At 38.6% G+C, this 19,516-nt stretch overlaps 1 protein-coding gene across 5 annotated transcripts in view; it reads left to right on the top strand.

Moving 5' to 3' along the window:
• The window catches only part of tenm4 (teneurin transmembrane protein 4), a 158,424-nt gene that overhangs the window by 27,406 nt on the left and 111,502 nt on the right, over positions 1-19,516 (top strand). For all 5 annotated transcript variants that reach the window (XM_042413531.1, XM_042413532.1, XM_042413533.1 and 2 more), the window contains exons 2-3: positions 8,612-8,898; positions 9,960-10,232. In XM_042413531.1, coding sequence (XP_042269465.1) covers positions 8,676-8,898; positions 9,960-10,232 — 496 coding nt within the window. In that variant the 5' untranslated portion in view covers positions 8,612-8,675. The remainder of the gene's footprint in view (positions 1-8,611; positions 8,899-9,959; positions 10,233-19,516) is intronic.

A 19,516-nucleotide genomic window follows, 5' to 3' on the forward strand; every position in this document is an offset into this window, starting at 1 on the left:
CATCAACAATCAAGACGGCAGAAAAGAAAAAGAGAAAACACATATCTTTGCTTTTTTTTTTTTTTTAATTGTGCGTTTTAATAACATGTAACATGAGGCCTTCACTGGGGAATAAAAGCTGCATTAAAGCTGCATTAAAGACTGAAATTGCACAGGCGTTTGAGCATAAGGATTTTTGCAAGCCTCAGCAATGTCTAATGTTCAGCCATTGGGATCAGAGAGTGCAGACCTCGGGTGCCTTAGAGGCAGAGGAAGGGGATTGTGCAGGTCAACACAGCACTGCCAAGCTACCCGTCAGGCATTTCATGTCATAATCAGTTAGGGGCAAATCAGCATACACCAACTCTCAATGCCCCAGGAAAATCCTCTCAGGATTCTTGTCTGCACTGTAGCAGTGAAAGGATGGCACAATTAATTTCAGTCTTTTGCGCGCTATGGAAGGGCATACTTTTTTTAAAATGTGACATTGTGATGCTCTGTTTTCAGCTCTAGAAAGCAAGCACTGTGTGTTTACAGTAGGCCACTGCAGCAGCCACGCCTTCAAGACATAGCATCTGTACAGTCGGAGCTGTCATCCAGTCGATGATGAAGCTACAGAGTGATTAGCCCCACCCAGAGGCTGCTGAGATGGGAGATGTGGGAGGTGTGTGGTTGTCAAGCAGGGCTTGCGGAGATGACTCAGTTAGGCACTTAAGAGTACGATCATTACCATGCAGGAACCCTCCGTCTAGCTTTGCTGTGTGTGCTGATTTTTTACTGTTAATATTGAACAGCTGCTGGCTTTATTGTCTCTAACAACACAGTTGTGCTTGATGCATGTTGTGCATCGGGTTATCACATGGTTCTCATGCTCATATCTTCTCAAGCCTGCTATGTTACTTGATTCATTTTGCAACACCCTGCCAGGATCCATGTTATTGCTGCTGTGAGGAAATCTAATTACTCCAGTTTATGTGATTGATTGATGCTTTTACTTCAAAGGAATATAGCTCTTCCCACTGTTTGGTAGTTTACTTCGATCAGGATATTCTATGTCCTGGTGTTAATGGGTGGGGAGCAGTGATTGACACCATTTTTCTTTGGGCTAGTCTATGATTCATCTCTGTTTTATTTTGAACAGATGAGTGTTACTAAATGTTTAATAAATACATAAATTAATTTTAAGAGAATTTATAAAATCTACGCACAATTCACTGTTTTACTCTACCAAACATTAATTATGCACTGTGTTTTGATCCAATAACCACATGATTATTAGTGGCATTAAGGTGTGATAAAATCAGTGACTCATTTTGAAAATACTGGATTTTCCAAGAAACGGCAGACATTATTACTATTTTAGTACAATGTATTTTCAATGTCAATGGCATGATTTAATTTCCGTACCTTTCCGAGGCAATTTAGGCAAGGCAAGGCAATTTTATTTATATAGCACATTTCATAACAGGTAAACTTGATGTTATTGCACATTAAAGTGCATACAGCAACAAATGACCTGAAAATATATTAAATAAAATACAAGAACAAACAACAACGACAACCACCCACCTGCCAAAAGACATTGAAAACCACATAACCATCCCACAGACATAAGCCACACACACACACACATACAAACACACAATAACCAATCAGAAGCCTCAGCAAACAGAAAGTTTTCAGTTTTTACTTTTTAATGTGGACACAGTGGTGACAGATGACAAAGGTCATAAGGCGGTTTGTTCCAGGGAACAGGACATAAGCTACAATAAGAAGAAATATATCTTGAAAATAAAAGGATTTTATGATGTGTCCATAGATACACTAAAGCACAAGCACCACAGCTTTTATTTGGCCAAAAGCGTATAAATGAATGTTAACTATAACTACCAGCCATAGCATACAAATCAGTTTTGTTTACAATAAGGTTATGTGACCATTTATTGTAATCAAACAGTTCACTAGTTGAGTTCCTGAGTTGATCTGTAGAGCAATCTCAACATTTTTAAGTGATGATCAAAAGCAAGACGAGAGCAAAAATGATCATCTCATAGCTAAATTGGTCCAGGAAATATTAATTAACTGTCTGCTAAAATATGTTCAGGTGGCTAGGTCAGACATTTAGAAATTTGATCAGCTTCTCCCAGCCCTTGTTGCCAAATAGCTGAAGACCTCGGCTACAGCTGCCAGAAAGCTCATTACGTCACCTGAACGATGTGTGTTGAATGTGTTGCTACTAGATAAAGGAGTGCATGGCTCAACCACTATTGGAGAAGACTTTGGCATCCTGGAGCAGAGCAGAGTGAACATGTAGAAAGAGCGGGAAATAGTCTACATACTGTGACTCTATTTGTTTGATTGCCTTGTCTTACCCTCACCGCATTAGATTAAAGATAGTGCTGTTAATTTTTCTGAATTTTGTTTATTAATGTAATCTAAAACTAGATATGTCATAACCTGGCATATGAAATTGACGCAATCTGATAAATAATCAGTAATCAAGATGATCTTGATAGAACTAATTAAAATATATTTGTTCAGTGGATCATTTATTTTCAGCATGTCGGTGCATACTGTAGACCTCCTCAGGCTACAGCTGCAAGCTTTAAACACGGACATTACATTTGACAGTAGGAAGTTTGCAGTAAGTTGATTATTGCTTAGCTGGTATTAAGTTTAGTATCACCGCAGGCCAAACTATAAATCACATTCTGGTCTAGCCTTTGCAGGTTAATGAGCATTAATGGTAGACTAATGAGAGACAGGTCACCACCAGGGTGACCTCTGCACTCACCAGCCGTGCTTGGGACCAGATGCACTTCGGCTCAGTGGGGAAGTCCTCTTTTAAACCAGCGTGAACTTTACATTTATTTGTTGTCTCAGTTGCTTCTTGAGAACATAGTGCACCTCATGAGTCCACATTAATTATATCCGTTATTTCAGTTTAGAAGATTTTCGATCATTCCGAAATTATTATACCCTTCACCTTCCTCTACGCATACATTGCAGTGCCAAACCAGCAAAACATGAAGTATTTTGTTGTGTTTTTGCAGCCAAATTGATAATAGTGGACATTTCAGCCTCTAATAGCAGTATTAATATTTGCTGTATTCGGCCAAGGTCAGGGACGTACATCAATGCAGAAAGTGAATAAATAGGCTCTTTCTCCCTAATATTTACTGGATACATGTTTAAAAGCATTATTCAGTTGCCTGCAGTATCTGTAAGGACTAAACCTTGAATTGCTTAGAGTGATTAGTAGCAGGGAGCGTGCTGCAGCAGCGGTCCCAGGCTACTTTTGTTTATGTTAAGGCTTTTACACATTCTGTTTCATGCACTCGTGGGGTTCGCTTTTGATCCCGGAAGGAGGCGGCTGCTGAGATGCCTACCCCCCACCCCACCCCCACTCCCACTAATGTGCCCCTCCACTCCTCAGCCTGCATTAGAACTACCGAATTCAGATCTGTTTGGCAAGCCATTCAGCCCCCCACCCTATCTAGCCCATCTTTTTTTTTTTTTTTTCCTCTATTGAAAACACACCTTTCTGTTGACTGAGGAGGCTTTTCTATAGAGCCTAGGCATGTGAAAGATTTCCAGAGAAGACGTAAGTGGTGCCTGTATGGAGCTTTCCTTGCTCTCAATAGACCTTGTAGACAATGTTGTTGATATCTGCCCAAATTTCCTCTGTTACGCTACAGGCTGCTTGTGTGTGTAGATGTTTGTCTGCAGTATTGTGAGCTAACTGTCGCTAATCCTCGGACTACGTGACCAGGTTTGATAATTAAAAAAACAGCAATAAACCCCAAAATTGTATCCTCTAATTTCTTATCATATATTTACAAAGTAGCAATATGATTATATAACTTTTTTGTATAAATTAGAGATTGCAAATTGGATTGGATTACTTAGTATTAACTTTAATATGACTATTAACATTGACGCTATATCTAAATGTTTGTTCGGCCTTCCTGAAGCTATGGTCTTCAAGTAAATATCCAGCTCATGTAAATGCAGTCACTTGTCTAAAAATATCATCACATATCAGTAACAGATTATGTTTCAATCTAAATGATCAATAGTAATTAAGCGATTTCACAGACAAGTAATCTGTAATCATCTTAAATTATACTCTAAAGGATTTACCGAACATTGTGTGTGTGTGTGTGTGTGTTGCTTTGTGTGTTTTCTGTTTCCTAAAAGGTTGGCATTTAGTCCTGGATTCTGCATGTAAAAATCTATGACATATAAAGAGCAGCAAGCTTTTAATTACCATGGAAAACAGGGTTGTGAGAAGGCTAGATTTATATGCAGTGGCACTGAATAGCAATTCTCAGCACACTGCTAATTGTTTGATGGATAGTACAGAGCCATTTGCATTTATATTGTACCCCGAACACCTCCCACCTATTTAGATCCCATATTTAACTAACTCCTGACACCGGAGCAATGGTCGCAACGATCTGCCCAGCAAAAACCTCAACGAGTGGTTTAACAGAGACTTCTGGATCCTGCGGTTCACACAGCGGGTGGGTTGTTTTATAGGTTGGTTTGACAGATTGTGTCCATGATGAGAGGCTACCGTCGCGTCGATGAACTGCTGGCAGCTGCAAAGTTTTCAGTCCAATCACATTTTCACAGCCTTGGAATTATCTTCTTTAGCATTACCTTGTTTTGGGAGGTTTAGTAGTGCTGGTTGTTTAGAAATAACAAGACAATTAAGAACAAAATGAGAACTGTGCATGAACTGGAGGTATGTGATGATCTATAGTGGCAAAGATGATTGAATGTTTAACACTTAAATTTCAGTAAAAAAATGAGGGAAATAATTACATAATCAAAACCTTTTAACAGGCTGACATAGCTGGCCAGCCTGCGTGTGAAAAAAATATAGATTTTATCCAAATGGTACTCGGGTGTATATATGTGGTTTATGATTGAGGTGCTTACTTTCCTTATGCTACTGGCAGCATTTAAGGTTTTTTCACTGGAGCAGCCTAAACTCTGCCTTCTGTCTGATATTTTAAGCTGTTTTTAATCTTTGATAGGCGGTGAAATCATACATACAGCATGAAAAATGAGCTGTCAATACCAGACAGATGATGTGCCTACGCCGCTGTTGATATGCTGTCTGTAGCAATTTGATATGTTTTATGGTGTTCTGTATGCACTCTACATCCACTTTCCTGAAGTGTCAGTTTAAACTTATTTTTCATTTAAATTTTTTTCTCAAGCTGCTCAAATGCTCACCAACTTATCAGTGATGACCTACAATATTTCGAAACATTTACTGGCTGAATGCGATCGGTTCGTGCTTGATGGATGGATAGAAACCTTAGCGTAGAAAAGGTTAGATGAGAGCTTCTGCCATAGCTATCTTTTCTCAGTTGACAATCATTGTTTACATGAACCCACTGGCTGTCCCTTGCTTGCGGCTGAAAACTAAAGGTGATGGTGCCTTTGTATTTGTGGCTCCGACACTATGGAACTCTCTTCCTTGTACATATACAGTCAGAAGTCACTATAGATGTTTTTAAAAACTATTGAAGACCCATCTTTTGAAATTGGCTTTTGTGTCTTCTTGAGTTGTCTGATTGGTGTGTTCATGTGTTTCTACTTGTGCTACCTTTTTTTGCTATACTAAATAAACTTATTATTATTATTACATCAGCACATCAGCTGTGTTTTCAGGGTTTCTGAGCTCTTTAGGAAAATTTTGTTGATTTTGTTGTTAATTTTCACTTTACAGGCCCTTCACATACACATACCAGCGCAAAACAAGGATTGTAAGCAACATAACTGCATCTGATGACATAAATTGACACAATTGATTGTTCATCCCCGCCTGTGACATTGTGTCAGCGCAACCACATTATTACTCCGCTTGCAGCTGCTATACGTTTGCTTTACACCCACATACAAACCTGACTCTACCCTAGCCAAATCTAGACAATGCAATTGAAAAACGTAGAGTCTGCAATTGTTTTAAAGAGGAAAACAGACCATCCATCATTTCTTTTGTCTCTCCAGAGAGACCTCAATTGATTTTGGATCATTGCATAGATTTGCAGTTAGCTTCTTTTTGGCACTGCTCAAGCTCTGCAGCTCAGGCTTTAGAGGAACTTTGTCTTTGAAATCAAAGCATGCGATTGTTATCTTCGTTTCAGAGATTTCAATCCATGGCGGTCGTTTTTTTTACCAGTCTTTGTAAATAACTTTTCTAGTCTTGAGTCTTTGTGAATGTACCCTCATTAACCTTCAGTATTTCAAGCCACTTCTTTTAGTCCCTTGTGTCATACCATGAGATAACACTTTAAAAATAGTCTGCTTATCACTTCGAACTCCTATGTTATTAAGTGTTGAGACATCTTGGTTAAATAAAACCTTCTGTTTAGTACATTTAAATGAACCAACAGCGACATTTTCTTTGTTTTGGCTCCTTCTCCCAGGATTTAGACTTAGACAGATGAACGAGAACAACAGCTTTTCTCTCTGGCGCTAAAACACGATAATACCAGATGTAGCCTATTTATGAAGAACAACACTGTTTAGTTTTACAGTATGCTTTGTGTGAAAATTCCGACAGCTGCACACAAGGTGGATACGTTTCCAGGACCCACATTTGCATCGCATATCATCTGTCATTGTGTATAGCCTGTTGCGTCTCTGAAAAACTCCTCTGGGTTTCCCATGGCCTCAAAGGTACATTTCATTGCATACCAGTCGATTAATAATGAGGAGGAAGGGCTGTGCAGAAGGGAGATGGCTAAAGCACTGAGCCCAGCTCTTTGGAAACAAAAACAATGCACTTTATAGAACATTCTTGAAACTTTAGAAAGCTGCTTGTTCTCCGCTCTCTCACATTTGCATAGTATCAAGGATCTTGTGCAAAAGGTAAAAATTAGCAACCCATACAAGCTGCATCTGAAATCTTGGGAGCAGCTGAAGTGCTCTTGCGGCCGCAAAGTGGGAGCATTTTCTCCCCCCCCCCAACCCCCCCTCACCATGTGGCGGAGGTCCTAGTATTGAGGCCCCAAGTCATTAATCACCAAGATCTTTTCAGCTGTCAATACATACAAAAAGAAACCCCCAAACCCAACAATGGTGTCTTCAATAAGAAGTTTTTTTTTTTCCCGAAGCAGGGGCAAATATAGTTCACTAAGGATTATTGTTTACTGTTCAGTCCGGCACAAATCTCATACCATATTCAAAAAGAGTTTATCCTGTAGAAAAATCCTTGTCTGATCAAACCATGCATATTATCAGTAAAAGCTTCCAGATTTGTCAGGGGTAGTTTTTATCTGTTTTTCAAAGAGCATTGTTCTCTTCCAGTGGCTTGCATCCCATTTTCTTTGTAGTGAAATACATTTGGAGTAAGTAGTACACTGCAGAAGTAGAAGCACTGCAACGCGAATAGAGTTTACAAGTCATGATATGTAATTATGAATATATCATCATGACATTGCCTTTAGAAGAAGGAGGGACATATATTGCTGCAATAGCTTGCTTACTAATTCCCTATGTTCTGTAATTGAGCTTCAAAGTAAACACTGACCAAGCCTTTAATCAATTTTATATCCACATTGACATATGTTAATCCAGCTCAATATCTTTAAAACCATGTGGACGCTTAGACTGAACTGTTTGCAAAGCATCATCTTTTGAAACTGTAATATTACATATTCATTTATTTCATGTTGCACTGAGATAGCAAAGTCATTTTTTTATTTTGCTCTTTTTATGTTTATCCTTTTGAATGTGAAAATAAATCCTTATTTATACCAAAACAATGAATGTTTACATATACTGAAATATATTTTTTAAACATTATTTTTTTTATTATTATTTAAAACATTATTCTTTTGTAATATTTCCTCCCTTCACCTCCCAAGTCAAGGCAAGAAAAGGAAGAGAAGATCCAGCACATAGCTGCATGTGAAAATTCACTATCTCTATTGATTTTATCTTCAGCGTGTTATTTGACAGTTGTGGTTTTATGTTTCAGATTTTAATCATCTCTGCTGGTTCAGTGTAGTCCCAAGATTTGTTTGGTTCCTCTACTTTTGAACTAGTGATGATTTGTAACTTATAAACTACACATTTCATGGAAGGACACCTGCCACTTTTACAGATGCTGGAGGCCCAGCATTTCTATACAGCACATAAAATAGAATATTTGTGGGAGACTTGCACCGTAAACTTTATAGGTGCAAGATTTGTTGTGCTATATTTCATTAAATCTAACCCTTGTGGTTCTTCATGTTCTGCCTGTGTATGCTGAGCCATGCATACACTGCTGGTTGGGAACATGCATCTGCATTTTATTTATTTTCACAGTTGCTTGGTTAACATTATGTGTATCTGTGTGTGTGTGTGTGTGTACGGATATACTCAGTGTTTTCTACTTTCAAATAACCATAAATACAAGTGCATTAACTTGCACTAGCAGTATACATCTACTACTTAAAATAATGGTTGCAAGTGATTATATGTTTGATATAATACTGATAGTCATACATTTAGTAATGTTTTCACTTTGGTTTTGATACTAAATAAAGGAAAAACAACTGATACCTAATAAAGGTACCTAAAGTATCCTAATTTTTGGTTTCTCTGCTGTGTTTTTCTTTTACAGAATCACTGAGACTAAACTGGCATTGTAACCCACATTTGATGTTGAAAATAGAGTGGAGGCAACCATGGAAGTGAAGGAACGTAGACCCTACCGCTCGCTCACTGCCCGGCAGGACACAGAGCGCCGTTATACCAGCTCCTCAGCAGACAGTGAGGACGGCAAACCCAACCCCAAATCCTACAGCTCCAGTGAAACACTCAAGGCCTTCGACCATGACTCAAGGATGGCATACGGGAGCCGTGTCAAGGACATGGTTCATCATGAAGTGGACGAGTTCAGCCGGCAAGGTTAGCCTTAGCGATATTAGAAATGTTGTGCTATTATATCAATCGAAGAGATTGACATTGATATCACTATGGTTCATCTATAATCATCTATATTAGCTTATTAGTTTTACTGCCTGGTCTGAATATATGCATCATTGCTTTTTAATGAGGAGTCTCTTGGTAATTCACATTCAGTCACTGTAGAGGTCAGTCCTCATGCTTTGACTGTTAACAGAGGTGGCCAGGGACTGAATTTATCATGCCAGTGTTAAAAACTGCATGGAAGACATGCAAACCTTCACCTGCTCATTCAGGTGTATTATTGATTATCAAAGTTCAAATCAAACGTGATGGCACTGTTCAATTTGAAGCACAGATCTGTAAAACTTTTTTACGCAAGGAAAAATAAAAGATTTGCATTTTTAATCACAATGGCATAGGCCAAGTCCGATGGGTAGCGCTCTGAATGAAACCAACCTGTGCCTCGTTTATTTATTTATTTGTTCTTTATAGCAGATACAGATTTTAATGAGATCCTGAAATCAAGAAGGTGTGCTTTATAAGTCTCCTGACTGGTGGTGGTAAATCTAATTAAGTTGGTATAGGAATTAGGAGAGAGGAAATTAAAGAAACAGCTGTCTCAGTTTTCAAATAGGACATTTAAAGACACAAAAGTTTTAAATTTGGGGTTCAACTATTGCTGTTGGTGGTATAACCAATAGACATAAAACATTAATATGGAAACAGTTGCATTTACTGATCTTACTAATGTATTTAACCCCAGATTTGAAAATTTCAGATCTTCAGATTCATTCCTTAGTTGTAGAAGACACATATCTGACATCTGGTCCCTGAGCAACACATTAAAAGATGATAAAGATGCAATAATCACATAACAATTCTGCACAGCTTTAAAAACTAAAGATGTACCTGAAGGAAGGAACCTTGAAGGATGACTGCACCACTCAAGGCCGAGATATTGCTGTCATATTTTTCTACAATAAATGCAGTTCATTGTGTTAATTGATACAACTATTGACAGACATAATAACCAGAGCTATGTATTTATTGGCTTGCTGTAGGGGCAGACTTTTCCCTTCGAGACCTCGGCTTCGGAGAGGCTCTCCCATCCCATGTAGCAACGTACAGGACTGACCTGGGGATGCCACACCGTGACTACTCAGTCAGTGTGGGCTCAGATGCAGACACAGAGACAGACGGCATCATGTCGCCGGAGCACGCGGTCAGATTATGGGGCCGCAGCAACACCAAGTCAGGCCGCAGCTCATGCCTCTCTAGCAGGGCCAACTCCAATCTGACTCTCACTGACACTGAACATGAAAACACAGAAAACGGTAGGACGCTCTTCTCTTTTACTGTTCTTCATCTTTGTCTATTTCCATGTGGATTTGATTTTGGTGTTTTGGGTTTTTTCAACAATGTTCTTGTATACACTAAAGGAAAAAATACAAGCTATGTCTTTGAGACAACAAAAAAGACAAGCAAGACTGTTTTGCATGGTACAGTGTAAGACTAAATGATGATTATATTGGTTTGGATTTGTTTAGTTTTTGACGATGCTCAACTGGAATTCAAGATAAGTTGCATATTTTCTGTTTGTAAATGTCTGGGTACATTTTGAAACTCATTTCAGTGGAAATTGAAGTTGACAGTTTTTTAAAGATAATTTTTGCTGAGAACCTTTGCTGTTATATTTGACAGTTTTATGAGTGCAGAGAGAGAAAACAAGAGTACAGAGAGGGGTATGACAACAAAGGTCTGCAGCTGAATTGCACAGCGGACGTTGCAGTTATACGGTATGCGTCTTGAGCAGTGGGCTACCGCGGCACCCAAAGTTGTCAGTTTTTATTGAGCTTATTAAATCTCTATTTGCATTTTTTCTGAATTTGGCTTAACACCAACATACTTAGGCTTTGAGGAAAAGACAATTAACAGTGTTCCAGTACAGCCAGAATTTTGGCATACCATTACCTCTGCTGTTCATCATCCCCGCAGCATTTTATTCTTGCTTTCTTCTTTACATTGCAGTGTGTGAATCACTATGTATGTGTGGACTTTGCGCTACGTATGTATGGCAGGTTGATGCCAGTGCCGGGAAGTGGGAAGCCATACGTATTGGATTCATCTTTCTGGGGCTTGGTGTTTCTAATTTGGCCCCAAGGGCCTGATGAGCCTGTGTGCTTGCTCAGAAGGTCACTGGAGCTCAGGGAATATGTAACAGTGAGCTATGTCAAGTGCTGGGAAATGCCAAAAGATAATAGCATAGTTCGGCTCAAGATACTCTTATTCAAAATGTAGATTAGTGTGCTATAAAGTCATGGAATTACAGGATTCTGTTTGGAAGCAGAAATGCCATTTGGATACTCAACTCAGTCTCACCAGCACCTATTTTATCTGTAAACTCAGTTGCAACTTATTAATTGCTTGGATGGTGTATATACCTAAAGCAAAATCTCTCAGCCTAAATTGAGCGCAGTATGGAGGCAGTACCTGGCAGACAAGTTTCCTTGACTAATATATCCCTTTAGCATTCAGAATGGCGACTCCTTTCTGCATTTACTTACCTGAGTTTCTGCCAAAATTGCTTATTTTCCCATTTTTTGACACTTGTCTGTATTAAGTGGTGAAATTTAAGTTCTGTTTCACATTATGCAAAGTTAAACACAAACCTAAATCATGCATATTAACTGGCAGATTTATGATACTGTTCCCAGGATACTTCAGAGATAGAGGAACTCATCAAGGGTCTAGCTGCAAAATTCTAATTGCCCCTGCACAGCCTTGCAGAGAACCTTGTGAATAGTTTTGCATTTCAGAGTGTGTCACATTATGTATTAGCTTCTTATTATAACTGACAGAAATGACTCTTGGAAGTGGAATCCATTTGCCCGAGTGACTGAGGGAGAGAACGTGGCATCCCTCTGCTTGATCATCTGAGATGCCAGGGGACTTGAATTTGGCTGTATTGTACATAATTAAAGAGAATCTCCTTGGATGGCTGTGCAAGGGTCGGTATGCTGGAATGTATTCAGTGCTCCCGTAGCTACATCTGCTACATCTGTGAGACCCAATCGAGATTCTAAGTAGCTTTTTATTCCACTCACCTAAGCAGAAAGAGCACTTGTATTCAGCATTTAATTCAGTAATGCCTGATAACATACAATTTATATATGGCAAGTTAATTAAAATCCATCGAGCAGGCCTGCTTGTGTGTGCTTTAATCTCTTTAAATCAACAAACCATTTACTCTGCTTTAATGTATTCAAGCCGCTGGCCAGTTCTCCCCCTCTTCACATGTGACTTACTTGACCCTGGATTTAATGCATGCAAATAAGCAATAGCAATTTTGGAACAATTTTCTTGATGCTCAAGTGATTCTGAGGCATTGCTCATATACTGTGAATAAACACCCTTGCTGATATTGATGTGCTATACTAAGATTCACTCCAGTTGTGATGATAATAATAGCTGCTAACATGATTATCTTTCCAACCCACTACATTATTGGATGACAAGTAACAATTGAAAACATGAGTTGAAAAGTATGTGTATCACTATAGACTTATCGCTCTCGGTTAGTGGCATTTTGTGTATGTGTGTGTTGAGTCGACATGTGTATGAGTTGGTTAGCGTTTAAAATGCTTTTATATAGTGTTTGTGTGTGTGTGTTTCCAACTCATGCTGCCTCTGGTCCCTAGGGAGCCCCTTGAGGACCCTTCCAGCAGCCAGCAACTGCTGAGTCATTACACATCCTACAGAGACTAAACATTGAGGAGAACAGACCAACCTGCTGGGTTTGGGAGAGAGATGCTGCTATTGGGTTTTACCCCATTACAGATTATCCAGATGTGTGCTCTAATCCCAACTTTCTCCCACTGTCAAGGCCAGACTATTACATCTCTGTTACCATGAGAACCGGCAGTGGAGATAGCCACAAAAGGCCCGTAGAGGGACTGTTGTTATTCATGTGTTCCATAACCTGCGGAGAAAAATAATACGGCTAAGGCTGAAACAGTTCTTGTTGATGGAAAAATGCATGTGTGACTGACATTGGTATTTTTGTGCAGACAAAATGTAATTAGTTCCAGTGGGTGGATAGTTGTGTACTGATTTTGTTCTCCCTTACTCCATCCTCCTGGGAGATCTGTTCCATATTGATTTAGGAGATATACATATATATATATATATATATATATATATATATATATATGTATAGCAAGCTTTGATCTTACTATGAAGTGCGCTTTGGCGATGCGGTTTGTCCCTTTACATTATAGTATTATTCAGAGAGCTGATTCATTTAAATATTGTTTTTTAAGTGTGTAATTTTTTCATTCCAATGAATGGCTGAAAATGATACATCGTGGGACTCATCTGTGTAATATTAAGTTTTTGGAGTTAGATTATTTTTTGTTATTGCTCATTACTCAAATCCTAGTAGCTGTAGGCATTGCTTGGGGGCAAAGCCTCTAGGAACACTAGTGAAATCTTCTTGTGAAAGTCACTCCGAAATTTTGCAGCTGCATTTTGATTTTCTGCAACACGAGCAACCAAGCGGAGGTTTCTGTTGAGATGTTTGCACACGTCTGGAGTCACCAAATTCATTCAGATTTTTGTCAAATCAATTTAAATGTTATCAGGAAATAGACTTGACTGCTGAATGTGTTTGAACACCAACACAATTATGATACTGACTTTGGTAAAGAGCCTACTATGACAGTAAATACTACTACTACTGCTACTACGACTACTACTACTACTACTACTATTACAACTAATAATAATAATAATGATAATAATATTAAATTTGACCCAAAAGTGAACCCACAAATGTCACCTTTGGTCTTGCAACTGTCACAACAGAAGTGTCTAAGGGTATCCATCTGTGTTTTAAATTTAAAAAAAAAAACTCTTGCAGGTATCCAGTTGAATGACACAATGATTGGTATGATGTGTTCTTGCTTTTAGTGCCATTTGCAACTCTCACTGCTGCACTCTGAATGAGCTGAGGAGAAGGTTTGTGATAACGTGAAACCAATTGCATTAAAGTAGCTTGGACCTAATGACCATACAAATGACAATTTCCAATTTTATTTTGAGGAGAGGAGCAATTTTGAAGTTGAAAGAAGCGTGTTTGTTAAAAAAACATAATGGTATGATCAATATCAAAAATATATTACAGTTATTTTAATATGGCTGCAGTAGACTTCATGAGAAGTTTAAAATATTCTGATTGTCTATACCCGAAGCCATTATCACACCGAGCAATTATGGTAACGACACACTTTTAAGGCTCGTCCACTGACTAATGATTTGAAGTAGCGAAAAAGAAAGGAGTGCAAGATGAATGATGGTCAGGTGTCTTAATTCAATTCTGTTTTTATACAGCATGATTAAACATGAGTCATCAATCAGCATTTTTACCTTCAAAGCACAGAGTGCCTATAATGTGCTGATGTGATGATGCTTTTAGCTGGACTATAAGTGATATTGAAGTTCAGATGTCATATGAAAATTGGCCGGTCTTTTCATGTGGATTTACCATGCACAGCTTATTTTCTGTACTTACATGCAGATTTATTTACAGCTGTCTAGATGAGATTTTTTTTCCTGCCATCATTGCTATTCAGGTTGCATTATGTTAATGAAGCTGGTCTTTGCAGTTAATTACACAAATCCTCAAATGACTAAGAATAACTATTAATAACTACCAGTGATGTATAGAGTACTTCAATATTTTACTCAACTAAAAGTACAGTTACTTGCATTAGATAAAAGTAAAAAGTATGTCAGTTGAAATATACTCTGAGTAAACATTACTGTGTTACATTTAAAAAAAAGGGGGGGGTGATATATTATCAGTATTTCCAGTGCACTGCCTCTGCAGGATTATGAGAGTCACTGCTAAAATTTCACACCATCATTAATATCAATGGTCTACTAATGATTTTCACTCGCACACTGTGCAAGCACGATAACACCCCCTGGTTACTGTGGAATTGTTTTGAGTCATCCTCCCTTTCCTCATTTTTCAAAGGACATCTACGAGAAAGGTACTGTTATACGAGTAGCGTAGATGCTTTAAGGACTTGGGCAGTGCATAATGTATGTGTGTAATGAGTGTGTGGTTGAGCGAGCGGCAGAAAAGTGACAGTGACTGCAAGCGGAGCAGAGGAAAAAGGTTAGCAGTAAGATGTCAATCTGGCAGTAAATGTACAGTATAGGCTACAGTATGTCAGTTAATAAATGCTGCAGCATCTCAAGACCAAGAAAAGTCTCGTCTGCTGTTTCTTCAACTGCTGGAAAAGTCAAGGGGGTTAACTCCAAATTTAGTGACAATGCCTAACCTGACCAGGCTCACTTAAGATGGACCAGCTATTCTCATTTTAGTGTCAATCTCAGCTGCTTTTAAACAGAGAACAGAGAAATGTCTTGCTGCGGAGTCTCTTCTGAGTTTTGCTCAGCTATATATAGTTATATATATAGTTATATATAGTTGTATAGTTATAACTATTAATTTATAGATTCTGAGATATTTATCTGAATCGAGGGTCTTAAGGATTGAGGATGTTGTATGCCGCACAAACTGTAAAGCCCCTTAATGCAAATTTGTGATTTCTGACAGAGTGGCAGGTGCAACAAGCATTATTAAGCTACATAAATGAATTAGCCTGGCTCTTCTTATAGAATTAACAGCAGAATAAAGTATCATCCAGACAGATAATAGATGTATAAATAATATAAATTCCAGAGAGGCTGCAGCCCGCCAACGCACAGAGAGAGCCCACACAGTTTTTGCATACACACACATGCATGCACACACACGCATGCGCTTACATACACACACACACACACACACACACTCACTAAATTGCCATGCAACACAGGGTTTGCTGATTTTCTGTCCTGGAGACTTTGTTGCACTCGGCTGTCTGAAAGGCATTATGTAAGCTTTGTGCAGCATAAAGTCCTCATCAATCTAGGCTTATCTTTTTTGCCCCTTCATTTTCAATATATAATACACCAGCCCACTCAACCTCGCTTGGCCCACTGCACACCCTAAAAAGTTTTCAATAATTTTGGGAAGAATGAGCGCTCGGCAACCACAACTGTGACAGGTGGTGGTGAAGGTAGAAGTGAATATAGAAGTCACTGCTGGAGGATGTACCATGCCAGACTCAGCATGCACCTATTAGTCACTCAAAATTGTGGGTGTGTTTGATTCAGGTCACTTAGCATGCTCGGTGGGTGGTACGTAACAACGGTGATTAATTAAGGTTGTACATATTTACAAGGTACAATAATGCTAGCCTTAACCACTACCCATATTGACGTCATTCTTAATTATATTGCATTGTTGTGCATCCCTTTGTGCCCGCATCTCGTGACATTACAGAATGTCAACTGAGTGGCTCCTCGCTGGGGATCAAGCCCTGCCCTCCTGCAGCCGCTGCTGCTTTTTTGGCGCCTTTCCTTTCTTCCATTCACTGACTTTTGCTCCTGATCTGTAACGGATGCTACTTGATGATGATGAGCAAAGTGCAAGACTTGGAAAAAAAGATACTTCAGTAAAAGCAAAATACTCAAAAAAGTACACAAAAAAGACTTTGTTACAGTAATGAGAGTGAGTGTAATGTGCTACTTTCACCCCTGTTAAGTCCATGAAATCAAATAAAAGTACTACTTCTTCAGTTACTTATTATTACAATGATTTTGGTTATGACTGTCACTTCTACTACTAATACCACTAGAACTAGAAACAAATATTTTTTTAAAAAGCAATATAATGATGATAATAATAATAATAACTTAACTAATTTATAAAAAAGAACATAAAACTGAAGCTCTTGCAGTGAGATCAAACTCCACAGTGACAATGACTTATTCCCTCGCTACCTGTATCAGATGCTTGTTGGAGGGTTTGAGACTCTGAAGAAACTTTGAACTGTTGAAAGATTGAGGTTAAGAGTTCCAGGGTGGTGCTCAGTTACTCTTTGAACACTGCATGACAGTCTACGAGGGACAGGTGTTGCTCGTAGAAACATGTCACAGCTCCAAAAGGCTGAGGGGCTTTGAAAAGAAAATCTCTCGTCGCAGATTTGAACTTGAGCAAGGAGTACATCAGCCTGTCCCTCAACCGTGTTGATTGTGGAGTATTAAAAGAACCTTTGTTCACTTCTCTTCACTGCTGTTATTCTTGGTCCAAGCCACACATCCCTTGTATAGCGCCTCCCGAGTCTGAGGGTGAATACCGTATTTATTACGAAGAATTTGACCCTTTTAATTTTCCTCTGATGAATTCAGTGTTGTATTTTTCAAATGGACCCAAGTAAAAATCTGAGTTTGCAAAAGTCAAAGAAACATGAGTGTTGCAATGTTTAAATGAAGACTGTTTTTACTACCACTGCTACAGTCCAGTATGACTAACATAGTTTTCTGGTTGAGATTTCTTGATCATTATTCCGTGGACTATAGATGCATTACAAAAGTTGAATTAAAATAAAAAAAAAATCAGGTCAGCATAATGATACTTTGCAAAAAGTAATCACAGAACAAGTAGTACTTTTTCACTTTGGCACGGAACCTGTACACCCTAATTTTATAGGTTTTTAAAATGAAGGCACATACTGAGATACCACTGCTGATGGCCACACCCCCCTCGAGGTTAATAAGCAAATTTCTTTGATGCACAATCCACATTTAAGATTTGTTTTATCTTTGAACTGATTCTTCCGAGCTTCGCCGCCATATTAGGAGGGAGTGGAGTGAAGTGAAATCAGACTTCCAATTAGATGAGACGCTTCCTGTATTACAGGGCTGGATTCATTAGGACATGTTTTACAGCAGTGTGGTAGGACCACAGGGATGGGGTTTCCTATTGTGACCTTGGAAGAGCAGTAGCATATGTGTATGCATGCACGCACACGCACACACACACACACAAGGCACATGTGCCACATATCAAATAAGTAAATAGATCACTTGTGCACATGAGTGATGCATTAACACTCGGACAGAAAAATAAATGATCAAAATGACTAAATTTCTAAACCCATGCAAAACAACAAACATGTCATCGCTCTTTTGATTTAACGTCCAGCAGTGGTCTTTTTATTTTACCTCCAGCATATTAAATATTGACCAATAAAGCCTTTCTTGTTTTCATTTTTATTGTTTTTATGCACTATCATTTAATGGTTAACATAAAACAGTTTTATGAGATGGTCTTATTTTAGTAAATGAAATCATCATAAATTTATAATAGTATGGCATGGAAATGACTGTGCATTCCAGTGGAATGTAACTGCAGGCACATTGAAATAGAATAATTATAAAATTACAAGACATAGTATCTTGATGAGATGGCTTAGCTTGAATGTTTTAACAGATGATACGGAGTGCTTCTTTTTACCTTGTGCCACTGCCCTGCAGGGTTTTACTATGGATCTGAATCCTGGCTTGTAATTATCTGTGTGCTACTGAACACTCTGTAAGATCAGTCGTGTTTAATGTCAGTACTTAGAGAAACATAAACCTTAATCTGCTGTTGCATTTAGCAAAAATGTTAAGAAACATGACAGGCTCAAACTGAGAATTTAATACATGTGTCTATGTAACAACAGAGATGAATAAATAACTTGTAAAAAAGCTTTTTACCAAACTATTCTACTTAAGTCGAGGTTCTAAATATGAGTGTCATTTTTAAATGTTATTTTTTTGTCATAGACACTTGTATTCAGTTTAACAGTCTTGTTTTTTTTAAATCACTCCCATATCCACAATTTCAGTGCACTGGTTCAAACAAGTTGCAAGCTTGTTCAAAGAGTCAAGATCGAAGAAAGCATGACAATAAGATCTATTCATACAGACAATGCTTGCTTCTCTTTGACATCTTTTTAATGTGACATGTATATAATGTGGGTAGAAGAACTGCAGGTAATTATATCAGCTCTTCTGTAGAGACAAATATAATTGCTTTTGTACAACAGTACTTGATGCATCATCGTCTTTTGGCATCTGTGATAAAGACACAGAGACTGTGATCATTTGCTGTAGGGGACAATGTTTTCTGTAATATTGGGATCTGTAATTTCACTGCATCCGCATTGAGCACAACATGGAAGCTTGTTCTGAAATGGTCACGGGCATCGTAGCAGCAGAATATCAGGCGAAATGATGCTTCAAAGAAATCACTAGTGGTTTCCCAGCTCACAGCCGTGGTTATTTCCACCCCCAGTATTTCTTGTGAAGTTATTTATTTGTTTACTTTTTTGGCAGAGTCTCTTCTCAGATCATGGATTAGTAGAGATATTCTCTGGCTCATTTGCAGGGTAATTTGCTGGGTTTTAGAGGCCCTTGTGGACAGTTTTGGGCTGTTATCTGTGGAGTTGCATACCCGCTCCCTGCCAGGGCTTCTGACAGTCTAAACCAACAGCACATCAGGGCCCATCTTACCACCAAGGCTCAGGGGCCTCACTACAGCTCAAAGCATGACATGGTGCAGGATGAGCCCTCCTCCATGGAGGATCATTCTAACCCATTCTCACAACTTCTGTGCCTCTCTCAGCAATATCCATTTAACATACAGTCAATTATCTATGCTTATGTTATATTTATG

The sequence above is a fragment of the Thunnus maccoyii genome, chromosome 6, assembly GCF_910596095.1.
Source record: "Thunnus maccoyii chromosome 6, fThuMac1.1, whole genome shotgun sequence".
Lineage (NCBI taxonomy): Eukaryota > Metazoa > Chordata > Actinopteri > Scombriformes > Scombridae > Thunnus > Thunnus maccoyii.